Source organism: Nyctereutes procyonoides, unplaced genomic scaffold (assembly GCF_905146905.1).
Source record: "Nyctereutes procyonoides isolate TBG_1078 unplaced genomic scaffold, NYPRO_anot_genome, whole genome shotgun sequence".
NCBI classification, from domain to species: Eukaryota; Metazoa; Chordata; class Mammalia; order Carnivora; family Canidae; genus Nyctereutes; species Nyctereutes procyonoides.
The window spans coordinates 18,913,176-18,935,402 of record NW_026575160.1 but is presented as its reverse complement, the minus strand read 5'-3'; the positions used below and the strand labels follow the sequence as shown (position 1 = coordinate 18,935,402).

At 42.0% G+C, this 22,227-nt stretch overlaps 2 protein-coding genes and 1 pseudogene across 8 annotated transcripts in view; 2 read left to right on the top strand and 1 right to left on the bottom strand.

The window, feature by feature from the left end:
* The window catches only part of LOC129502831 (uncharacterized), a 196,942-nt gene that overhangs the window by 12,042 nt on the left and 162,673 nt on the right, over positions 1 to 22,227 (bottom strand). Inside the window, exon 1 of one of the 6 annotated variants that reach the window (XM_055314652.1) lies at positions 12,651 to 12,890. The exons of the other annotated variants lie outside the window; for them this stretch is intronic. The gene's annotated coding sequence lies outside the window, so the exon portion shown is untranslated. Of the gene's footprint in view, positions 1 to 12,650; positions 12,891 to 22,227 lie in introns of those variants that run through there. 6 annotated transcript variants of the gene reach the window in all.
* Positions 696 to 2,113, top strand: LOC129502832 (elongation factor 1-gamma-like; annotated as a pseudogene).
* The window catches only part of NT5C3A (5'-nucleotidase, cytosolic IIIA), a 55,083-nt gene continuing 45,914 nt past the window's right edge, over positions 13,059 to 22,227 (top strand). The window contains exon 1 of one of the 2 annotated variants that reach the window (XM_055314655.1): positions 13,059 to 13,286. In XM_055314655.1, the coding sequence (XP_055170630.1) occupies positions 13,149 to 13,286 (138 nt within the window). In that variant the 5' untranslated portion in view covers positions 13,059 to 13,148. The remainder of the gene's footprint in view (positions 13,287 to 22,227) is intronic. The other variant, XM_055314657.1, reaches the window with a different exon arrangement.

The window sequence follows — 22,227 nt, the reverse complement described above, 5'->3', positions numbered from 1 at the left end:
CTCCAGCACACTATTAAACTCCACAAGTGGCACAGCAGTTAAGAAACTCTATTAGACATGTATGGATTGACAATATGTGATCTTGACAATGTGTTTCCAACCCAGCCAATCAGATGGAGCTGTTGTAGGTTTGAAATTGTTCTCTGGCAGTATTTTTGAGGTATAACTACTTTATGTTGCCAAATAGTTGGGGAACCACAATATTTAACAATCTTTAGGTCTGGGGGCAGGGTATGCAATCTTTGAAAAACCCCAAAGTATACCCTCTGAATAGAAGGTCTTTTTACCTTCTGTTGGTGGAACCTCAGGGTCCAGATTACCGTTTGAAATAATGTATTAGGTGTTCAGTGCAGTTTAATCTCTTTTACTCTTCTTCTTTCCCTATATAATTTTCTCTTTTCAGTTTTTCCTCTAGATTCTGATTTCATTTTTTCATTATAATAGGCAAGAGAAATGGTTGAAGAAAAATGGATTGTTTATATATAGATTGAACAATAGAGTTGTTATCAGTTTGCTTTATTAGTAGCCAAAGAGCCCTCTGGATTCAACCTAACTACCTTGAGCACTTGGGAAAAGAAAAAAAAAAAGCATATGCCCATAAATTATTAAAAGCAACTGCAAAATTTAAATAACAATGATACAAAACTAACATATTTTAAAGATTACTTAAAAACATACAAGGAGCCACCCCCTTTCCCTGGGGAATCACCATGGTGGCCGGGACCCTGTACACATATCCTGAAAACTGGAGGGCCTTCAAGGCTCTCATTGCTGCTTAGTACAGCGGGGCTCAGGTCCGTGTGCTCTCCGCACCACCCCACTTCCACTTTGGCCAAACCAACCGCACCCCTGAATTTCTCCGTAAATTTCCTGCCGGCAAGGTTCCAGCATTTGAGGGTGACGATGGATTCTGTGTGTTTGAGAGCAATGCCATTGCCTACTATGTGAGCAATGAGGAGCTGCAAGGAAGTACTCCAGAGGCAGCAGCCCAGGTGGTGCAGTGGGTGAGCTTTGCTGATAGCGACATAGTGCCCCCAGCCAGTACCTGGGTGTTTCCTACCTTGGGCATCATGCACTACAACAAGCAGGCCACAGAGAATGCAAAGGAGGAAGTGAGGCGAATTCTGGGGCTCCTGGATACTCATTTGAAGACGAGGACTTTTCTGGTGGGCGAACGTGTGACACTGGCTGACATCACAGTTGTCTGCACCCAGTTGTGGCTCTATAAACAGGTCCTGGAGCCTTCTTTCCGCCAGGCCTTCCCCAATACCAACCGCTGGTTCCTTACCTGCATTAACCAGCCCCAGTTCCGGGCTGTCTTGGGGGAGGTGAAACTCTGTGAGAAGATGGCCCAGTTTGATGCTAAAAAGTTTGCAGAGAGCCAACCTAAAAAAGACACTCCACGGAAAGAGAAGGGTTCTCGGGAAGAGAAGCAGAAGCCCCAGGCTGAGCAGAAAGAGGAGAAGAAGGCTGCTGCCCCTGCTCCCGAGGAGGAAATGGATGAATGTGAGCAGGCACTGGCTCCTGAGCCAAAGGCCAAAGACCCCTTTGCTCCTGCCCAAGAGTACCTTTGTGTTGGACGAATTTAAGCCAAGTACTCCAATGAGGACACTCTCACTGTGGCACTGCCGTATTTCTGGGAGCACTTCGATAAGGATGGCTGGTCCCTGTGGTACGCTGAGTACCGCTTCCCTGAGGAGCTCACTCAGACCTTTATGAGTTGTAACCTCATCACTGGAATGTTCCAACGGTTGGACAAGCTGAGGAAGAATGCCTTTGCCAGTGTCATCCTCTTTGGAACCAACAACAGCAGCTCCATTTCTGGAGTCTGGGTCTTCCGAGGCCAGGAGCTTGCCTTTCTGCTGAGTCCAGATTGGCAGGTGGACTACGAGTCCTATACGTGGCGGAAACAGGATCCTGGCAGCGAGGAGACCCAGACGCTGGTTCGAGAGTACTTTTCCTGGGAGGGGGCCTTCCAGCATGTGGGCAAAACCTTCAATCAGGGCAAGATCTTCAAGTAAACATCTCTTGTCATCATCGCCTAGCTGCCTGTACCTGCCCTTCAGGGAGATGGGGGTCATTAAAGGAAACTGAACATTGAAAAAAAAAAAAACATACAAGGATGCAAAGAAGGTGTTAATAGCTGAACTGTGTCCTCTTAAAATTTGTATGTTGAAGTCAAACACCTAGGAGATCAGAATGTGGCTGTATTTTAGAGTTGGGCATTTAATGAAGTAATTAAGGTAAAATGAGATCATTTGGGTAGGCTTTAATCCAGCATAACTGGTAGTCCTATATGAAGATGAGATTAAAGACCCAGACATTTGCAGGCAGAAAGATAATGTGAGGACAGGGTGTGAAGGCAGCCACCTGCAGGTCATGGAGAGGCCATGGAAGAAACCAAACCTGCCAAAACCATGCTATTATCTTGAACCCACAGACATCAGAACTATGAAAAAATAAATTACTGTATTTAAACCACTCAGTCTGTAGTATTTATTATGGAAGCCCTAGCAAACTAATACAGAAGCAATTAATATAAGAAAAGAACAGTGTGGGGGATCCTGGGTGGCTCAGATGGTTAAGCGTCTGCCTTCTGCTCAGGTCATCATCTCCAGGTCCTGGGATCATGCCCCAAGTCAGGCTCCCAGCTCAGTGGGGAGTCTGCTTCTCCCTCTCCATCTCCTAGCTCTCACCCTGCTTATCCTATCTCTCTCAAATAAATTAATATCTTCAAAAAAACTATTTTTTTAAAAAAGAAAATGATAGTGTGGTATGTGTTGCTTTTATTCCATAATATGAAAAAAGAAACAACTTTTATAGCTAACCAATAAGCCAGCATAATTCATGCATTCTGGTACAGTTGGCTTTTATTTCCGACAAAAAGGAATATGGTTATTTTATTTTATTTTTTTAATTTCATGAGAGACACACGAGGGGCAGAGAGAGAAGCAGTGACATAGGCAGAGGGAGGAGAAGCAGGCTCCATGCAAGGAGGAGCCTGATGTGGGACTCCAGGGATCACACCCTGAGCCTAGGGCAGACACCCAACCTGAACCACTCAGGCTTCCCAGAATATGGTTATTCTTATAAATTATTATTAGACATAAAATTTCTTAGTTCAAAATATTTTTACTAGCTCTACCCCCACCAAATATAGGTTTTTAAGAAATTAAGCAAAACCTCAAATTTTCCTTTGGATTCCAACAACTAATATGTAGGAAGCAACATAAACCTATACCTCTCTCCAGAGAAGGGTGAGGTCCCTAGATAACTACAAGGTGGAAGCTGGTCACCAGAAAGACCAAACAAGATAGGAGGGTTTGAACTTTTAAGTTCCCCTCTCTACCTTCTCAGAGGAGAACGTTGCTGAATATTGAGTCGGAAAAACAAAACAAACTTGAACCAGGAAATTGAGAAAGCTTTGAGTATCCTTCCACTGAATTTGACTGTCTTCATAATAGGCAAGAGAAATGGAATGAAGAAAAATGAGTTATTTATATATATGCCAGATGATGGGAAGATCATCATCAAGAGAGGGCCTGGACACTCTATGCCATCCCCAGTCCCCATACCTTTTCTTAGACATGTCTTCCACTTGGTTGTGTCCTTTAAAATAAACTGGTAAATATGTATAAAGTTCTTTACTGAGATCTGGGAGTTCTAGTGAATTTGCAAATCTGAGGAGGTAATGGGAACCCCCAAATTGGTAGTTGGGTGGGTAGAAGTTTGGTGGCCTGCCCACCCCATTTGAAGCTGGCCTCCGAAATGGGGGCAGTGTTATAGGATCTGTACTAACTCTGGGTGGTGTCAGAATTGAATTGTCCAATTCAATTGAACCTAGTTGGTGTCAGAGAATTGGTTATTGTTTTAAAAATATACATTTGGTGTTTAAAAAGGTGAGATTCACTAGAACTTCCTTTGCTCAGGTAAACCTATAGTTTGGGAAGAGAATGCATAAAAAGGTAGTGATGAGCAAGCAGTCTTTGATTCCTGACTGACAACATGGTCACCTATAGTACAGAGCAGCATCTGTCCTGGTAAACTAAAAGGTAACAGTGAAATTTAGAGATGTACTCAATTCCCAAGGAGTTGGTTCACTTGATGCATAAGGAAATGCAGACTAATAAGAAAAATGTGAAATATACAATACCTTGGTTGTTGTCAGTTTTAACAGCTGAAATGAAAATAAAAGAGTACTGGAGTGGAACGTGATACTGGACCAAGCTCAAATATTGGTTAGTCCCAGCTTAATCCATAGTCTGAAAGCCACCCCCAACATGAGTAATTATTCTGGGACAACAGAAATTACTTCTAAAACCTCTGGTCAAAAAATAACAATAATAAAATAAAATAAATAAAACCTCTGGTTCCCAAGAAAGCAGTGCACGCTAGGGGAGGGTAAAACCAGGAATTTATTGAAGCCAGGGGGTTCCAAGTTCTGAAAGTGATTGAAATTGACAAGTGGATTCTTCAGTGTGCTTGCTTATGGTGGCCACCTGGGTGGATTAAATGAGTGGATGTTGAGAGGACTACAGCAATGCAGAGATGGGCTGAATGTAGACCTATATATTCCTTTGCACCCTCTGAGGTATGAAATAGCAATAAGAACTGTCTGTTTGCCAACCAAGAGTCAGAGACTGCAGAGAGCTATGTGTCAGATTCCCGGTGGGAAGGCCTTGAACATGGCAGGCAAGTGAGACATGCCAGTAGCCCCAGAGGCTACAAATAGGTCTTGATAGGAATGGACACTGTATTGGGGCTGGACTTTGCTTATCCAGTGTTCGAAGCAAATATATCAGAGTACTTTAAGATAATCTGAACAGAGGATATTACACCAAAGTTGGACCACTGAATCGTATTTTTTCAGACCAAGAAAAATACAGCCCATAATGTCTAAAATAGGCAAAGAGAGGGGTGCCAGCTGGCACAGTCAGTAGAGCATGCTGCCCTTGATCTTGGGGTTGTGAGTTCAAGCCCTACATTGAGCATAGAGCTGACTTACCAAAGAATGAATGAATGAATGAATGAATAAATATAGCCGAGATTCTGTCCTCAGTAAAACATTGATAGAGGGTTTGAACTTTGATAGAGAGTTAGAATAACCAGTTGAAAACACTGATGGAGGGTTTGAACATTGATAGAATAAGCAGTTGAAACTGGTTGTTTAAATCAGGGGGAATGAAGGAAGATAGGCATGAAGGACTGGCTTACAAATCTTCATCAATGCTTGCTTATGCTCAAGATAAAAGGGGAGTGTCTCTACTAGATAGATTCCTTTGTTTTTCTGGTAGTTCTGGCTGTGAGCTTCTGAGGGAGGATGCTGGTATGACTTTGCAATTCTTCTCAAGGAGAGAGAACTCTGATACAAACTATATACTTTCTTTCTTCATACTGCTTCAACCTTTTTCTTTTTACCTGATGCAGTAGTCACAGGACTGGGGCTGCAGCTACAAGTACTGAAAGCAAGGATGATTCCTTTTTCTTTTTAAGATTTTAATTTTTTATTCATGAGAGACACACAGAGAGAGGCAGAAACATAGGTAGAGGGAGAAGCAGGCTCCCTGCAGGTAGGCTGATGTAGGACTTGATCCCAGGAGCCCGAGATCATGACCTGAGCCAAAGGCAGATGTTCAACAACTGAGCTATCCAGGTGCCTCAAGCAAGGATGATTCGTAAGCAAGAAACTAGAACTATATTTATTTTTATTTTTTTAAAGATTTTATTTATTTATTCATCACACACACACACACACACACACACACAGGCAGACACACATGCAGAGGGAGAAGCTGGCTCCATGCAGGGAGCCTGATGTGGGACGGTATCCCGGGACCCCAGGATCACGCCCTGGGCCAGAGGCAGACGCTAAACCACCGAACCACCCAGGGGTCCCTAGAGCTATATTTTAAAATTATTATATCAGAATTCCTTAAGGGCCTGATAGGGAAGGGTTTTACTCTGGCAAAACTGAGGTTAACAGTGAATGCAGCTATATTACCTAGTGGTAAAAATACCCTGCTAGTTCTGTACCTATGTAACCCTACCTGTTACTGAAACCAAAGTTCGGCTGCTCTTTCCTCAAAAAGCCTATACTCAAGAGACAAGTTTTGATTGGAAAGGAGTATGAGCTTTATTCGGGAGGCTGGCCACCTGGAGAGGAGGTACATTTATCCAAAGGCCAACTCTGAGGTTTCTGCCTAGCCCAGAGATTTTTATAGGTGTTTAGGGAAGTTAATCAGTTAAGGGAGTGCAGTGGTCTGTAACATTTCTCAGTTATGTGCACACTACAGACTCCAACTACAAATGTTATCACAGTGCTTGAAGTTGTGCAAGGGGATCTGGTTACTTGGTGCCCAGGGGCATTATGCAAAAAAGTCTGGGTCCTTGGCACCCAGGAGTGATGCAACAGGGTCTGGTGACATGCAGAATCATTAGCCCTGTTCTTTTTCTAGGTAAGAATGCATAATCTATAGACATATCAAAGAAAGGCTTAATTAATTAGTCACTCAGACTAAGGGTGATTGCTAAAGCTTAAAGACTACTAGGCTGGGTGGAGGGGCTGAGGCATCTTCATACCGTGTGTGAATGGGACTGGACTGATGGGGAAGTACCTACTAAACTAGTATTGCTGTTTGCAATACAGGCCAGGACAGTGACCCAACCTAACATTCCTTCAGAAGGTCAAAGTTTAGTTATAAATGGCAAGAAGAAGGAATAGTAGCTGAGTATAAAGGAATGAGTACACAGACTGTGTAATGAAGGAAATTCAATATTATATTAATACCTGGAAAGAGGCTCAGAATAAAAGATAACCTTGTCTCTTAGTTCTGTTATACATACTAGTTGCCTGAAAGGGTGAAGCCAATTCTAGTTTTAGAACACTTAAGATCTAGGGGCACCTGGATGGCTCAGTGGTTGAGCATCGGCCTTTGGCTCAGGTCATGATCCCGGGGTCTTGGGATGGATTCCCCCATCAGGCTCTCTGCAGGGAGCCTGCTTTTCCCTCTGCCTATGTCTCTGCCTCTCTTTCTGTGTCTCTGAATAAGTAAATTAAATCTTAAAAAAAAAAAAAAAACTGAAGATCTAGAAAGCAAGACTACCAACCTGAGAAGCCTCGCCCTGGGAGACATTTTCATATGAAAGGAAAATGGACAGGAATAATTATTAATTATTGAATGGGACTCTCGTAATGTATCAGTATCTTAATTCTTATAATTTTTTGTTATTGTTAGAGATCCATGGCATGTGGTATAAGAAAAACATACATATGATCTCTGTCTATGGTATCTGGCACAGAGCTCATAAACACTCTAGTTATTTGCTTAGTGAAAAGAGTATCTTTTGTAATTCATAACAAGTGCCTTTGAACCGCATGAAAGTTTATGCTAATATAGTGATTTAGGATCTAACCTCTAGTTAGTTCAGATGAAAGCTGGTCACCAGAAAGGCAAAATTGGTAATTAGAGAGTTGGAATTTTCAGTCCCACTCCTCGGCCTCCAGAGAGGGGAGAAGAAGTGGGGCTGAAGATAGAGTTCATTAAAACTATTCATCCTGGCATTGTTTAGTAAGTACCCAATGAATTTTAATCGTTGATGCTGCTTCCTTTTCATTGTTTTTCAAAAGCAACGTTCAAGAATCAAAACAAACAAAACAAAACAAAAAAAACCCACAAATGTCCTTCATTGTGTAATGGGTAAATGATGAAAACTGTACATCCATACCATGGAATACAAATCAGCAATAGAAAAGATGAAGCATTGATACACAGAACTTAGATGGAGCCTAAGAACATTATGTTGAATATATCAGTGGCTTCCAGGAGTGAGTTGTGGGTAAAGATGTGACTATAAAGTGGTCATACAAGGGAACTTCTTTGGAATGGTATTGGATCCTATTGTTGGATCCTGTTCTGTATCCTAATCCTGATGATGATTTCACCTGACAAAATTTCTTAGCACTATATACCAACACCTGGGGGACCTGGGGGACTCCGTTGGTTAAATGTCAGGTCCTGGGATGGAGCCTGGCATCTGGCTCTCTGCTCAGCAGGGAGTCTGCTTCTCCCTCTCCCTCTGCTTCTGATTTTGCCTCCTCTCCCCTCTCTCTCTCTCTCTCTCTCTCTCTCTCAAAATAAATAAATAAAATCATTTTTTTAGAAAAAGAACTATATGGCAACAACAAAACAAAGTGCTTGTGAAACTGGTAAGATCCAAGTAAGATGTATAACTGAGTTTGTACCAATAACTGTATTGTACCAATGGTAACTTATTTTGTAATTGTGCTATAGTAATAGGATATAGTTGTAAAATAGTGTTCCTGGGGGGAAGCCTGAGTCCCTGGGGGGGGGGTGTCACTGAATGTCTGACTTTTTTTTTTCTATTTCTGCTCAGGTCACGATTTCAGGGTGGTAAGATAGAGCCTCACATCTGGCTCCATGCTCAGCAGGGAGTCTGTTTCTCTCCCTGTCTCTCCTTCTCCCTCTGCCCCTCCCTTCACTTGGACATGTTCTCCCTCTCTAAAAAAATAAAATAATTTTTAAAAAGAGAAATGCACGTGGAAATTCTATGTACCATTTTTTCCGACTTTTATGAAAGTCTAAAATTATTTCAAAATGAACATTTAAACAATATATAAAGAAAAGAAAGGAAAAAAAATGAAGGAAGTTTTTACTTCCAAGACACTTCTAACCAATGTCTTTTCTTATGCTAGGAAAAAAGAAATCAGTCAGATTTTTTAAAAAAATGTCTTGGTGGAACCAATGAAAAAATACATACAGATAAATAAACGTGTAATAAATATGAACATTTATGGAAGAGTTTCTGAAAAACATTTGCATCAGTCATTATTGCTAATTGTGTTAATAACCATATAAATAAGCAGATAATTAAACTTCAGATCTGGCAGTGAGTCTTTTTTTTTTAATTAATTAATTAATTAGAGAAAGAGAGAGAGAGAAAACCCCAGCAAGGGAAACAGCAGAGGGAGAAGCAGACTTCCTGCTGAGCAGGGAGCCTGATTTGGGGCTCAATCCCAGGATCACGACCTGAGCTGAAGGCACTCAACTGACTGAGCCACCCAGGTGCCCTGGCAGTGAGTCTTTTTTCCTTTTTTTTTAAAGATTTTAAATATTTATTTATTCATGACAGACACAGAGAGAGAGAGAGAGAGAGGCAGAGACACAGGCAGAGGGAGAAGCAGGCTCCATGCAGGGAGCCCGACGTGGGACTCCATCCCGGGTCTCCAGGATCATACCCCAGGCTGAAGGTAGCGCCAAACTGCTGGGCCATTGGGGCTGCCCTGGCAGTGAGTCTAAAACAAATGTAATAAACCCTTAAAATGCACCTTTATTAATTTTTTTAATTTGAGAGAGAGTAACGGAATTTCATAAATGGCACATATTCTCATTTATGTACCCTGGGTGCATAGGAATATTGTAATATGTGATATTATTGGACCACTAAAGATACATCATTCCCTTGCAACTCAGATCAGAAAGTTCCCCAACTTTCCGGCCTCAAATATCACCTATGTCACTCTGAATCTTCTGAACACCCAGAATCAATATTGATACTCTCATGTTTTCCCTGGACCTGCTTCAAATCACCTGTACTCTTTTAGTATAATTTAAAACTGAAACAAGAGGGGATCCCTGGGTGGCTCAGCGGTTTAGTGCCTGCCTTTGGCCGGGGGCGTGATCCTGGAGTCCCGGGATCAAGTCACAGGTCAGGCTCCCGGCATGGGGCCTGCTTCTCCCTCCTCCTATGTCTCTGCCTCTCTCTCTCTCTTTCTATGTCTATCATGAATAAATAAATAAATAAGTCTTTTTTTAAAAAAATAAATAAATAAAATAAAGTAAAACTGAAACAGAATTACCAAACCTATTCCAACCAATATTCAAGAATCTTGCAGCAACCAAACTTCCAGTTCAGATGTATTCCACGTCATTAGCCCGAGTACATACAAAGAGTCACAAATAATGAAGTCATTAGTAAAAAAATAAGGCAGAAATTAGTGGAACTTAAAAGGTAGTCAAAGGAGATGAAATTTTAAGTCAACATTCCTATTTATTCTATTTATATCATTATCCACATTCCACCAGGCTACCAATTTATTCTTTTGATGTACAATTAACTTTTCTTGCATTCAGATGTAAGAAATTAATTCTCTAATCTAATAAAAGACTACAGTGGTAATCATAGAAACCACAAAATCTCATTTGTTGGAAGATTTCATACCATTAATTTTCTAAGAAATTGGTAGATTTAAAAATCATAATGTAGGGGTGCCTGGCTGACTCAGTTGGTAGAGCCAGTAACTTGATATCAAGGTCGTGAGTTCAAGCCCCACATTGGGTATAGTGCTTACTTAAATTAAAAAAAATAAAATTTTAAACATAGATTTCCCTTTTGGCTTCAAGATGGAACTGACAGTATTAATACATATCCAACTTCAATCATAGGCTGGAATTTGCCTTACCATTTGCTGGGGAGCCATAGGGAAGGATGCTCAAGTACCACATGACATTCTTCAATGGAATATTTTAAAAATTTTGTCATCTTTTTCTCAGATATATTTATAGGTTCTCACATACATTGTGCTTGTATTAAAACAAACAAAAAAGCTAACATCCTTCCTAAGAAACTGATCACTCAATACCCCTGAAATCATTTTATGGCATCAGAGGATCGATCTTGTCCACTATAAAAGACACAGAAAGGGCATTTATGTACCAATAGTTAATTCCAGACTTGTTTTCTTACCAGATGCTAATCAGGTGGGCCCTGCTCTACATTTCTAAGAACGCTCTCTCCACAAATTTCCCTTTAAGAACCCCCACCAGGGTCCTAGGGATGGAACAATAAGATCAAGAACGGAGGGTGCACAGAAAAATACCCTCTAGCTTCATTACTGCCTCTCATTTGTTTCACTCCTCCAACCTGTTCCACAACCCCAGCAAAAAGACAGCTTCATTAGGCAGCACCACCAACTCCACAGAGCTTCCCTGGATCCCTTCCCTGGATCCCTAGGTGTTACCCCTAGAGACAAGCAGGGGAAACTATATCCATCCCTTGAAAGAGATAAGGCGGGCATCCCGGGTGCCTCAGAGGTTTAGCGCTTGCTGCCTTCAGCCCAGAGCCTGATCCTGGAGACCGTGGATGGAGTCCCATGTCAGGCTCCCTGCATGGAGCCTGCTTCTCCCTTTGCTGGTGTCTCTACCTCTCTCTCTCTCTCTGTGTGTGTCTCTCATGAATAAATAAATAAAATCTTTTAAAAAAAGAAAGAGATAAAGCAGGGGAGAATGAGTCCTGATGCTTACAAAGAGGAAATGATAAAAGACCCAGTGAGTGGGATGGAGAAGAAAAGGGACAACACAGTGATGGAAGGGACAACGCCTAACTTCACCTTTCCCCTTCTGTCATAACACTTTAAAAAAAAAAAAAGTGTGGTACAAGTGTGGTACACATAAAATTTACCAATTTATCCACTTGAAAATGTGCAGTACGGGGATCCCTGGGTGGCGCAGTGGTTTGGCGCCTGCCTTTGGCCCAGGGCGCGATCCTGGAGACCCGGGATCGAATCCCATGTCGGGCTCCCGGTGCATGGAGCCTGCTTCTCCCTCTGCCTGTGTCTCTGCCTCTCTCTCTCTCACTGTGTGCCTATCATAAATAAATAAAAATTAAAAAAAAAGAAAGAAAATGTACAGTACTATTAACTATAGACACATGGTTGTATAACAGATCTCTAGAACTTTTTCATTTTGCAAAACTGAAACTCAACACTCAACTCCCCCTCTTCCTTCAACTCTCACCACCGCCATTCTACTTTTGACTATCTTGAATAAGTAGAATAACGAACTATTTGTCTTTTGTGACCGGCTTATTTCACGTAGCATAATATGCCGGAGGTGTGTGCAACACTGCATAATTTCCTTCTTTTTAAAGGCTGAATAGTATTCCGCTAATTCATATACCACATTTTCTTTATCCATTCATATATTGATGGACATTTCAGTTGTTTCCACATTTTGGCTATTATAAATAGTGCTGCAGTGAACATGCAAGTGCTAATATCTCTTTGAGTACCTGCTTTCAATTCTTTTAGATATGTACTGGCATTGCTAGATCATATGGCAGTTCTGTCTTTAATTTTCAAGGAAATTTTTAAAAGATTTTATTTATTTATTCATGAGAGACACACAAAGAGAGAGGCAGAGACACAGGAAAGAGAGAGAGCAGGCCCCACGCAGGGAGCCCAACGTGGGACTCGATCCCAGGTCTCCAGGATCACACCCTGGGCCGAAGGCAGGCGCCAAACCGCTGAGCCACCCAGGCGTCCCAATTTCTGAGGAATTTCTACAGTTTTCCATTGTAGCTGTACCAATTTACGTTTCCAACCACAGTGCACAAGAGTTCCTATTCTTTCACAACCTCACCAACACTTGTAATTTTTTTTTTACAACGGTTATCCTAATTTGTGTGAAATGGTATCTCATTACGGCTTTAATTTGCATTTTCCTGATGGTTAGCGATGCTGAACATCTTTTCAGTCTTTTGCCCTTTTTTAAAAAAAAAAATCGAGTTGTAGGCGTTCTTCAGGCATTTTGGACGGCAATCCTTCAGCAGATAATAGGGTCTGCACATCTTACCTCACCCTGTATAGGTGGCCCTTTTACCGCTGGTTGTTTCTGTTGCTGCGCAGACCACTGCCGGCGCCTTCTGGGGCTTGTAGTCCAGCAGGGGCTGAGGAGGGTGGAAGGCGAAGACTTTTTCTGCTTCGGTCTGGTTGAAGCCAGATTTCTCCTGAGGGGAGCTGGAGGGAAGCACTCCTCGGCCCTCATGAGCGGGGAGAGACCATTAATGGTTCTTCGACAGCTCCTCAGAGGTGATTCCCGAGGAACACCAGCCTCCCGCCTCCGCGGCGGACGCAGGCCACGCCCCCCACGCCTGCGCGCCCCGCGTGTCAGCGCGCGGGGGCGGGGCTACCCGCGGGGGCGGGGCTCGCGCGGGAGGGGAGGGGGCGTGGGCGGGGCGTGGGCGGGGCTCTGGCAGAGCCGCCGCGGGGCTGGGCGTTGGAGCTCCTCCGCGCACCCCAGCAGCAGCCCCGCGACCTCTTTTCCGAGTGGGAGGCGCGGGACACCCTGTTGATGGACCGGGCGGCCGTGGCGAGGATGGGCGCGGTGGCGAGCGCCAGTGTGTGCGTCCTGGTGGCGGGGGTGGTGCTGGCCCAGTACATATTCACCTTGAAGAGGAAGACAGGGCGGAAGACCAAAATCATCGAGATGGTGAGTGCAGGGCTCCGCGTGCCCGAGCGCTTGATGGGCCGCAGCGCGTTGCATCCGGCCTCACCTTCCCGGGCTGGCCCTGGCGGAAGGCTGAGAGCACCCTGGGGTCCCGTTCACCCCGCGAGCGGCGACTCCGTGCACCGCCGACCTGGTCTGGACCCTCCACGGTGTCCCCCCTCTGTCCTTTGTTGCGTCTCCATTCGAAGCAGAAAGGCAGCAGATAGGTGATTAGGAAACAAGCCACCTCCTGCAGCAAAGCCCATTTCTCAAGAAATAAACGGAACGTTCTAGGCTAGGTTGCTGCCTGGTTCCGCAGCCAAACGGTTGTGACTAATCCAATTCGTACAGTTTGTTTCTGCACCCCGGGTAGAATGAGCTAGGTTGTGAAAAGGTGTAGCTTCTCGGTGCTTGAAAGGATGCCGCTTAACCCCGTCGGCGTTCAGAACAGTTTATTTTGTATTTGCATGTTATTTCTTCTTGTCTCAAAGTGCCAGGAAGTATCTTTGTGTTCGTTTCCCACCCCCTCACCAAACGTCTTGCATAACAGTATTTTAGAAATTTATTTACGATTTTATTGTATGAGTGTTTCAAGACTCTTAAGGTACATTATAAGCAAGCAATATTTGCTTCAAAGTTGGGCGGGGTTGTTTTTGGTTTTGGTTTGGTTTTAGTGTGGTTTTGTTGCTGTTGCTGTTTTAATTAAAATCAACTAATAAAGACAAGTTACTCAGGAGTTGCGTTCTAATGTGCTTACTGGAATGCATGATCTCATGTTTACTCCCAATAAAGTGCTACATGCATGAACACAGGGGTCAAATATTTATGAAAAGTAAGTTGACGGTCTACTACCATACTAAATAATAATCATTTTAGGTTGATAAACTTAGGATACTCAGCCTCAGTTATGTTTTCGTTGATCAAAGATAACTGCCCTCTTGGTTGCTGTTGGCCCTGGGTTGAATACAGAAATATGTTCCCATAACTAATAGTAAAAGAAATGTCAACTCCCATGTCTCATGTGCCAATAATATTCTTAGGTTTTGTTTACTGCTAGAATTAAATTATTCTTGGGTTATTATTATTTTTTTCTCCACTTAGGTGGTAAAGCAGCAAATGTTTCTATCTCAAAAATTGTATTTTGTTTATGTTGCTGTCCTGCTTTGAGAACTTTTGCCTCAAACCAAGAATTTATATCCACATGTCCGGGAGGGGCAACAACTAATTGCCATGCCTTAGTATGTACTTAACCTGTGGATTGGTCTGTTATATCACTTTTTGAAACCAAGTAGAATTAAAAATCAATTATTTCATAATAATCCCACGGTGATACCATCCTAAAAAGTTTGTCATCTTTGTGAAGAATAATGAAAGCCCATCAGGCAGACCAACTTTACTTATTTGTAGTATAGGAATCAGTCAATCTTTTCATATACATAAGTGTACATAATGTTATATTAATTCAAATTGTGATACATGTGCAGCTGCTAGTAGCTTTTATTTTTATTTTTTACTTTTGCTAGTAGCTTTTAAATGGAAAAACTGAAAGTTTTATGTATTTTTTATTATTTTTTAATATTTATTTCTTTATTTTAGAGAGTGGGAGTGATAGAGGGAAAGGGAGAGAGTATTAAGCAGACTCCATACTGAACATAGAGCCCAGCTTGGGGCTAGATCTTATGACCCTGAGATCATAACCTGAGCTGAAACCAAAAGTCAGTGCTCAGCCGACTATGCCTCTCAAGCACCCTGACTTTTATGCTTTTAACTTGTAATTTTAATCGCCTGTTTCTTCAAATGGGATAAACATTTGATTGGGAGTCTGAAGATTTGGGTTCAAATCCAGGTTTTATCTAATAACTCTGTGTTAGGGGCCGTGTTTTGCCCATCTCCCACTCCATCCTCCAAACCCCCACCTTAGAGAATCTCTACAAACCTGTGAATATCCAGTGGACATAGCTTAAACCCATCACAAGTAATGGAACCAACAACAACTACCTAAGCAAGGTGGGCCTACTCATACTGGCTAGGTAAACAAATGACTTCTGGTACTGGGCTTAGATTATGCACTGCTTTAAGAGATTTTAGTTAAAAGACACAGAGGTGGGGATCCCTGGGTGGCTCGGCGGTTTGGCGCCTGCCTTTGGCCTGGGGTGTGATCCTGGAGTCTCAGGATCGGTCCCGTGTCGGGCTCCCAATGTGGAGCCTGCTTCTCCCTCCTCCTGTGTCTCTGCCTCTCTCTCTCTATGTCTATCATAAATAAATGAATAAATAAATCTTAAAAAAAAAAAGACACAAAGGTATGGCTGGTGGGCTGTGCATGCTACAGCTGAAATGTCCTGTAGGACAGCAAGATAAATACACAGAGGAAGCCTGTCAGAAGACATGGCTTAGGATGTTTAGAGCTCAGGGACATCTGGGTGGCTCAGTCAGTTGGGTGATGAACTCTTGGTTTCTGCTCTAGTCATGTTCTCAGGGCTGTGGGATTGAGCTCCTAGCTGCTCAGTGGGAAGTCTGCTTGAGATTCTCTCCCTATGCCCCTCCCCCTGGACATGTGCCCCCCCCCACATATTCCCCATAAATAAATAAATAAATATTTTTTAAAAAGAGATATTTAGAGCTCAGAGATAAGCCATTTTTCACTGTCAATATACTGCATTATTAAATTTTATTTTAGAACAATTTTAACTTAATAACATAATTGAGCAAATAAGTACAGAGTCCCAACCAGTTTCTCCTATTACTAACATTTCACATTAGTATGGTACATTTGTTGAAATTAATTGAACAAATATTCATACACTTTTAAATATCCTTGCTTTGTTTTTACTTAATGTCCTTCTCTGTCCTTGGGTTCCATCCAGAATGCCACATACATTTAGTCATCATGTATCCTTATCTCATATTGGCTGTGACAGTTTCTTAGATTTTTCTTGCTGGTTGTATCTCTGGTACAGCAAGAAATAAATATTTGGTGTTTGTCCCAGGTTCCTGCCACACAGCTCCTAAAAGGCTTGGACTCTGGGAAATGTTAACAGTATCTTTTGTATGCTAATGAGGTGGACTGGTAGCTGGGGGCCCCAAGATAGCTTCAAAGATGGGGGCTGGTTACCATAAAGATCAAGGCCTCATTAGAGGATTAGAACTTTCAGCACCCCCTCCCCACTTCTGTGAACAAGGAAAAAACTGAAGTTCAAGCTGATCACCTGGTCAGTAATTCATTTGATCAATCTTACCTATATAACAGACCTCTATAAAGACCTCTAAAGGAGAGCTTCCAGGTTTGTGAAAACCTTGAGCTGTGTTCTTGAGGCTGGTGTGTTCTAGAGAGGACATGGAAGCTCTCTACGCCTTTTTTCTATATCCTGCCCTGTGCTTCTCTTCCATTTGACTGTTCTGAATTATATTCTTTATATGAAACCTGTGAGTAAAACACTCTCCTGAGTTTTGTGAGTTATTCTTATAGATTATGGAACCTGAGGAGGAAGGTTGTGAGAATCCTCAAATTTACGACTGGTCCATCAGAAGTATGGATGACAACCTGGGACTTGTGTCTGGCATTGAAAGTGAGGACAGATTTGTGGACTGAGTCCTTACCTTATGGGATCAGATACTAATTCTAGATAGTGTCAGAATTGTATTAGAGAATGGTTGGTGTGAGGTGTCAGAATTATGTATAAAAACAGTTAAGTGTAAAACATTTAGTAGTATCTGGCTCATAGTAACTGCTTATTAAATAGTAGTTGTAATTATGGTACCAAAACAGACTCTCAGCCAGTTTCATATCCTAGTCATTTTCCCCTGTGAACACTAGTAGGGCATAATTTTTAACCACTGGTATTATTTTCTCTCAACTGTCTCTCTCCTAAAGTCTTCGTCTTAAAAACTACTCTCATTATCCCCAGTAAGGATGGCTTGCAGTGTTTGTAAACTGGACCAAAAAGATCAAGATTGCCAAACGTGTATAGAAGTTGATACACATAGAGTAGAATTTTGCACAAATGAAGCTAGTATTTGGGATGAATTGTATTTGGGAATGAAGTTCTCCAACCTCTCCTAGATCTTGCAAATTTTAAGTCCTTCCTCATTGCTGTTGACCATCACTTATCACTTGTTATTCAATTTTATTAACTCACCATTCTAATCAGACATGCCTGCTCAGATAGGACCTGTTGCCTCTGTGGCTTTTAGTTACTCTTAGTAAAAAAGTTCTGGAACAAAGCTTGAGCACTTACTGCTAGTTTTCTGCCAGGCAGAGAAACCCACCCCAACACAAAATTTAGGCTTTGAAGAATGAGGTAGTAAGAGAGGGAAATGTAATCATATATGTCTTTCATGCAACTTTTTAATATTGAATGATACATGGTGAATTCAGTGTTTTTTACCTGCTTGATTTTTATCCATGGGCATTGCAGCTCTGGTGGCTCATGGGCAGTCCAGGCGGCTCAGCGGTTTAGCGCCGCCTGCAGCCTGGGGCATGATCCTGGGGACCTGGGATCGAGTCCCACGTCGGGCTCCCTGCATGGAGCCTGCTTCTCCCTCTGCCTGTGTCTCTGCCTCTCTCTCTCTCTCTCTCTCTCTCTCTCTCTCTCTCTCTCTCTCTCTGTGTGTGTGTGTGTATGTGTATTCTCATGAATAAATAAATAAAATCTTTAAAAAAATACAGTAAGTCTATAATGTATTTAACAAAACCCACCAAACATCATAGGGCTAGCCTACCTTAAATGTACTCAGAACACTTTTGTGTGTTTGTGTGTGTGCTCAGAACACTTACATTAGCTTACAGTTCAGCAAAATCATCTAACACAGAGCCAATTTTATAATGAAGTGTAGGATATCTAATATAATTTATTGAATATGGTACTGAAAGTGAAAAATGGAATAGTTGTATGGTACAGAAAGGTTGTCAGTGTAATGGTTTTTTGTTTTTTTTTTAAGATTTTACTTATTTATTCATGAAAGAGAGAGAGAGAGAGAGGCAGAGACACAGGCAGAGGGAGAAGCAGGCTCCATGCAGGGAGCCCGATGTGGGACTCCATCTGGGCTAAAGGCTGCGCTAAACTGCTGAACCACCGGGCTGCCCCTGTGTAATGGTTGTTAATCCTTGTTATTGGGTGGTTGGCTGGGAGCTAAGGCTGCTGCTGCCATTGCCCAGCATCAGGAAAGAATATTGTACAGTACATTGCTAGCCCAGGGAAGGATCAGAATTCAAAGTACAGTTTCTACTAAATGATGTCACTTTCTCACAATTGTAGAGTCAGAGAATTATAAGTCAAACTATCACAAGTTAGGGACATCTAATAAAATTTTAGGGAAATAGTAGGAACTATAATTTTTCCTCATAAGAGAAAAACCCGGTGATTGAAACTAAATAAAACTAAGTGTTAGTGATTAAAAAATAGCAGTGTACAAATTTAAGTACTAAATGTGAGTTCTAAACAGGAGAATTTAAAAGTATATGTGGTCAATCATCAGGGCATTAGGACAGCACCAATGAAACTCCTTTCAATTTTCTGGATATATGATGCAGTCACTTTCAAAAAGGAAATTATTTTATTTTTTAATTTTTGTTTTTTTAAACTTTTTTTTTCTTAAAGATTTTATTTGTTCATGAGAGACACACACAGAGAAAGAGGCAGAGACATAGGCAGAGGGAAAAGCAGGCTCCATGCAGGGAGGCCCATGGGGGACTCAATCCCGGGACTCCGGGATCACACCCTGGGCTGAAGGCCGGTGCTAAACTGCTGAGCCACCCAGGGATCCCAAAAAAAGGAAATTATTTTAAAGTAAAAGCATTCTAAATGTGTATGTATGTATGTTTATTGACACATATGCTGTTTATAAGAATTTGTCTTATTCTTTCTGGATTATGTTAGGAGAAATCTTGGAAGAGTTTTTAAATTTATGAATGAATGCTAGCTTTCCTGTCTTACTGTTATCAGCCACAGAACTTCTCTCCTGCTCTAAGAATCTCGGTTTTCCTTTAGTCATCATTCGGCCGAAAAGTGGGTTTTATTTGTTTTTATTAAATTTTGTGTTTGGCTGTCCAAATCTACACTGATTTCTCAGTACAGTAACTTAGAATTTATTGTTCTGTTGTATTAATTCCAGAAACTAATCCAGAAAATTTATTTAGTGTCTTTTAGGACAGAAAATGTAACGCCTCTAATATATTGATAATAGGGGCACCTGGGTGGCTTAGTTGGTTGGGCATCTGCCTTCAACTCAGGTCATGATCCCAGGGACCTGGGATTGAGCCCATTTTGGGCTCCCTGCTTGGTGGGGAGCCTGCTTCTTCCTCTCCCTGTTCTGCTCCCCCTGCTTGTGCTTGCTTTCTCTCTCTGTCAAATAAATAAATAAAATCTTTAAAGAATATATATTGATAACAAATTGATCAGCTTTTCCAATGATCAAAATCCCATATGTTTAATTTGTGCTTTTGAAGTTGTTTTAGATAGGTGAATATATGTACACACACATATTTTAATTCAAGGTATTAAAAGATTGAAATGACTTTTAAATTTAAGGCTCATCTATATATGCCACTCTTCTGTTTGCTGTTAAACTAAGTTGAAAATAGGTCTTCCCCTGGGGAGTTTAAAAAGTTAAACTACATTCTTGGAAGATAATTACTTCATTTAGTTAGACTATTTAGTAAACACAAAGAGCTGGCTGAGGAAAACAAACATTTCTAGCCTCACATATAAGAACTAGAATTACATGGGACACCTGGATGGCTCATTGGTTGAGTGTCTGCCTCTGGCCCAGGGCATGATCCCAGGGTCCCGGGATCAAGTCTTGCATTGGGCTCTCGCAGGAGCCTGCATCTCCCTCTGCCTGTGTCTCTGCTTCTCTCTCTGTGTCTCTCTTAAATAAATAAGGTTTAAAAAAAAAAAAGCTAGAATTACAATCTTTAAGCCAGAGAAAGATTAAAGGTTTTATTATGAAAAAATGGAGTTAAACTTGATTTCTGTGATCTCTTCTAAAGATGTGATTTAGTATGTGGAGTGACATGATGCAAGGGATGTAAATAGGACACAACTTTTTTTTTTAACATTTTATTTATTTATTCATGAGAGACACAGAGAGAAAGAAAGACAGAGACACAGGCAGAGGGAGAAGCAGGCTCCATGCAGGGAGCTCAACATGGGACTCAATCCCTGGTCTCCAGGATCACACTTCAGGCTGCAGGCGGCACTAAGCTGCTGCGCCACTGGGGCCACCCTAGAACACAACTTTATTTCTCTTTCTTGTGGCCCCTTTCAAATTTATTCAGTAGTGGTAATCTTTCTTGCCCGCTGGTGAAAACTCTTATAGGCCTGTGACCTGTTGCTCATTCTCAGGTAAAAGACAGTCTATTATAATCACAGTCCTATGATTATGCATGAATTCCATATTAATTCTGTGGTGAGACTTCTAGATGGATATTAGTACCCACCAGGATTTTTAGCTCTCCTCCCCTTCTTGTATTTGGCCAAGCTTTGCTATTCTGGCTGGAGAGGATATGGCCACTCTGGGCCAGTGTAATTATGAACAGGTGCATAGTTGTCCATAGTCTCTCCTGTTGGAGCAAACCCTGCAGAATCATGTTGATATGGAGATGACACAGTATCAAAGCAGCCTGGAAATATTGAGCCAGCACGTAGAGGACAGCTGCTCTGGAGAGTCATCTGGACCCATATTGGACGTTGTGTGAATGAAAAATAAACTTTTTTTGTGTGTTAAGAGACTGAGATTTTTCTGCGGTTTTTGCCCCACAATTTATCCTAACACAGACTTCTTTACTACTCCAAAGCTATGGCTTACTGCAGGTGGCTCCTCCCCTCCCTAGCTATCTGGAATGGGAGAGGAGAAGTAGTCAAGCTCTCTCTTTCCCGACTGCTTCTCTTTCCTCTACTAGCCATTGCTTCAGATTTTTGGGTTAATATGGTAGAGGAAGGATTTCTTTTGCTGAGGAAGTAACAAAATGAGAGGGTTTTTTTTAAAGGTTTATTTATTTTAGAGAGAGCGAAGGAGTGAGAGAGCGTAATTGGCGGGGGGGGGGGGGGCAGAGGGAGAGGGAGAGAGACACTCTCCAGCCGACTCCTCATTGAGCACAGAGCCTGACATAGGGCTCCATCCCAGGACCCTGAGATCATGACCTGAGCTGAAACTAAGAGTCTGACGCTTAACCTCTTTGGGGAGAGAGAGCATGTGCATAGATGTGTTGGGGGGCTAGGCAGAGGGAAAGGGAGAGAGTCTTAAGCAGACTCCACCCTGAATGAGGAGCCCTAGGAGAGGCTTGATCTCCAGCCCCTTGAGATTATGACCTGAGCCAAAAGCAAGAGTCAGATGCTTAACCAACTGTGCCACTCAGGCACCCCAAAATGAGAGTTCTTATTTGACTGGTTAGGTTTGTGCTCTCTGGGCCTGCAAGGAATTTAAAGTTGACTTTGTCTTCTTTCACTGTATCCCCATAATATGAGCAGTTAAATTTTTTTTGCCACCCCAGTCCACCTCAGCCTGATTTTATTTATTTTATTATTTTATTTATTATTCTATTTTATTTTTCTATTCTATTCTATTCTATTCTATTCTATTCATTTTTAGTGATCCACTCCATATGGGCTCTTGCCTTTGTGAAGTCCTTCCTCTCAGGTGGCTCTTATGGGCTAGACAGAAATAGGTTTCTGGCTCGTTCCCTCCTGTGTGGGAATGTTCGCTTACCCCTGGCTCTGAAAACTCTAGGAGTATAGGCAGTTACAACAAAGCTGCTTTTAAAATTTTTTAGCTTTGGGTAGCCCTGGTGGCGCAGTGGTTTAGTGCCGCCTGCAGCCCAGGGTGTGATCCTGGAGACCCGGGATCGAGTCCCACGTCAGGCTCCCTGCATGAAGCCTGCTTCTCCCTCTGCCTGTCTTTGCTTCTCTCTCTCTGTCTCTCATGAATAAATAAATAAAATATTTTT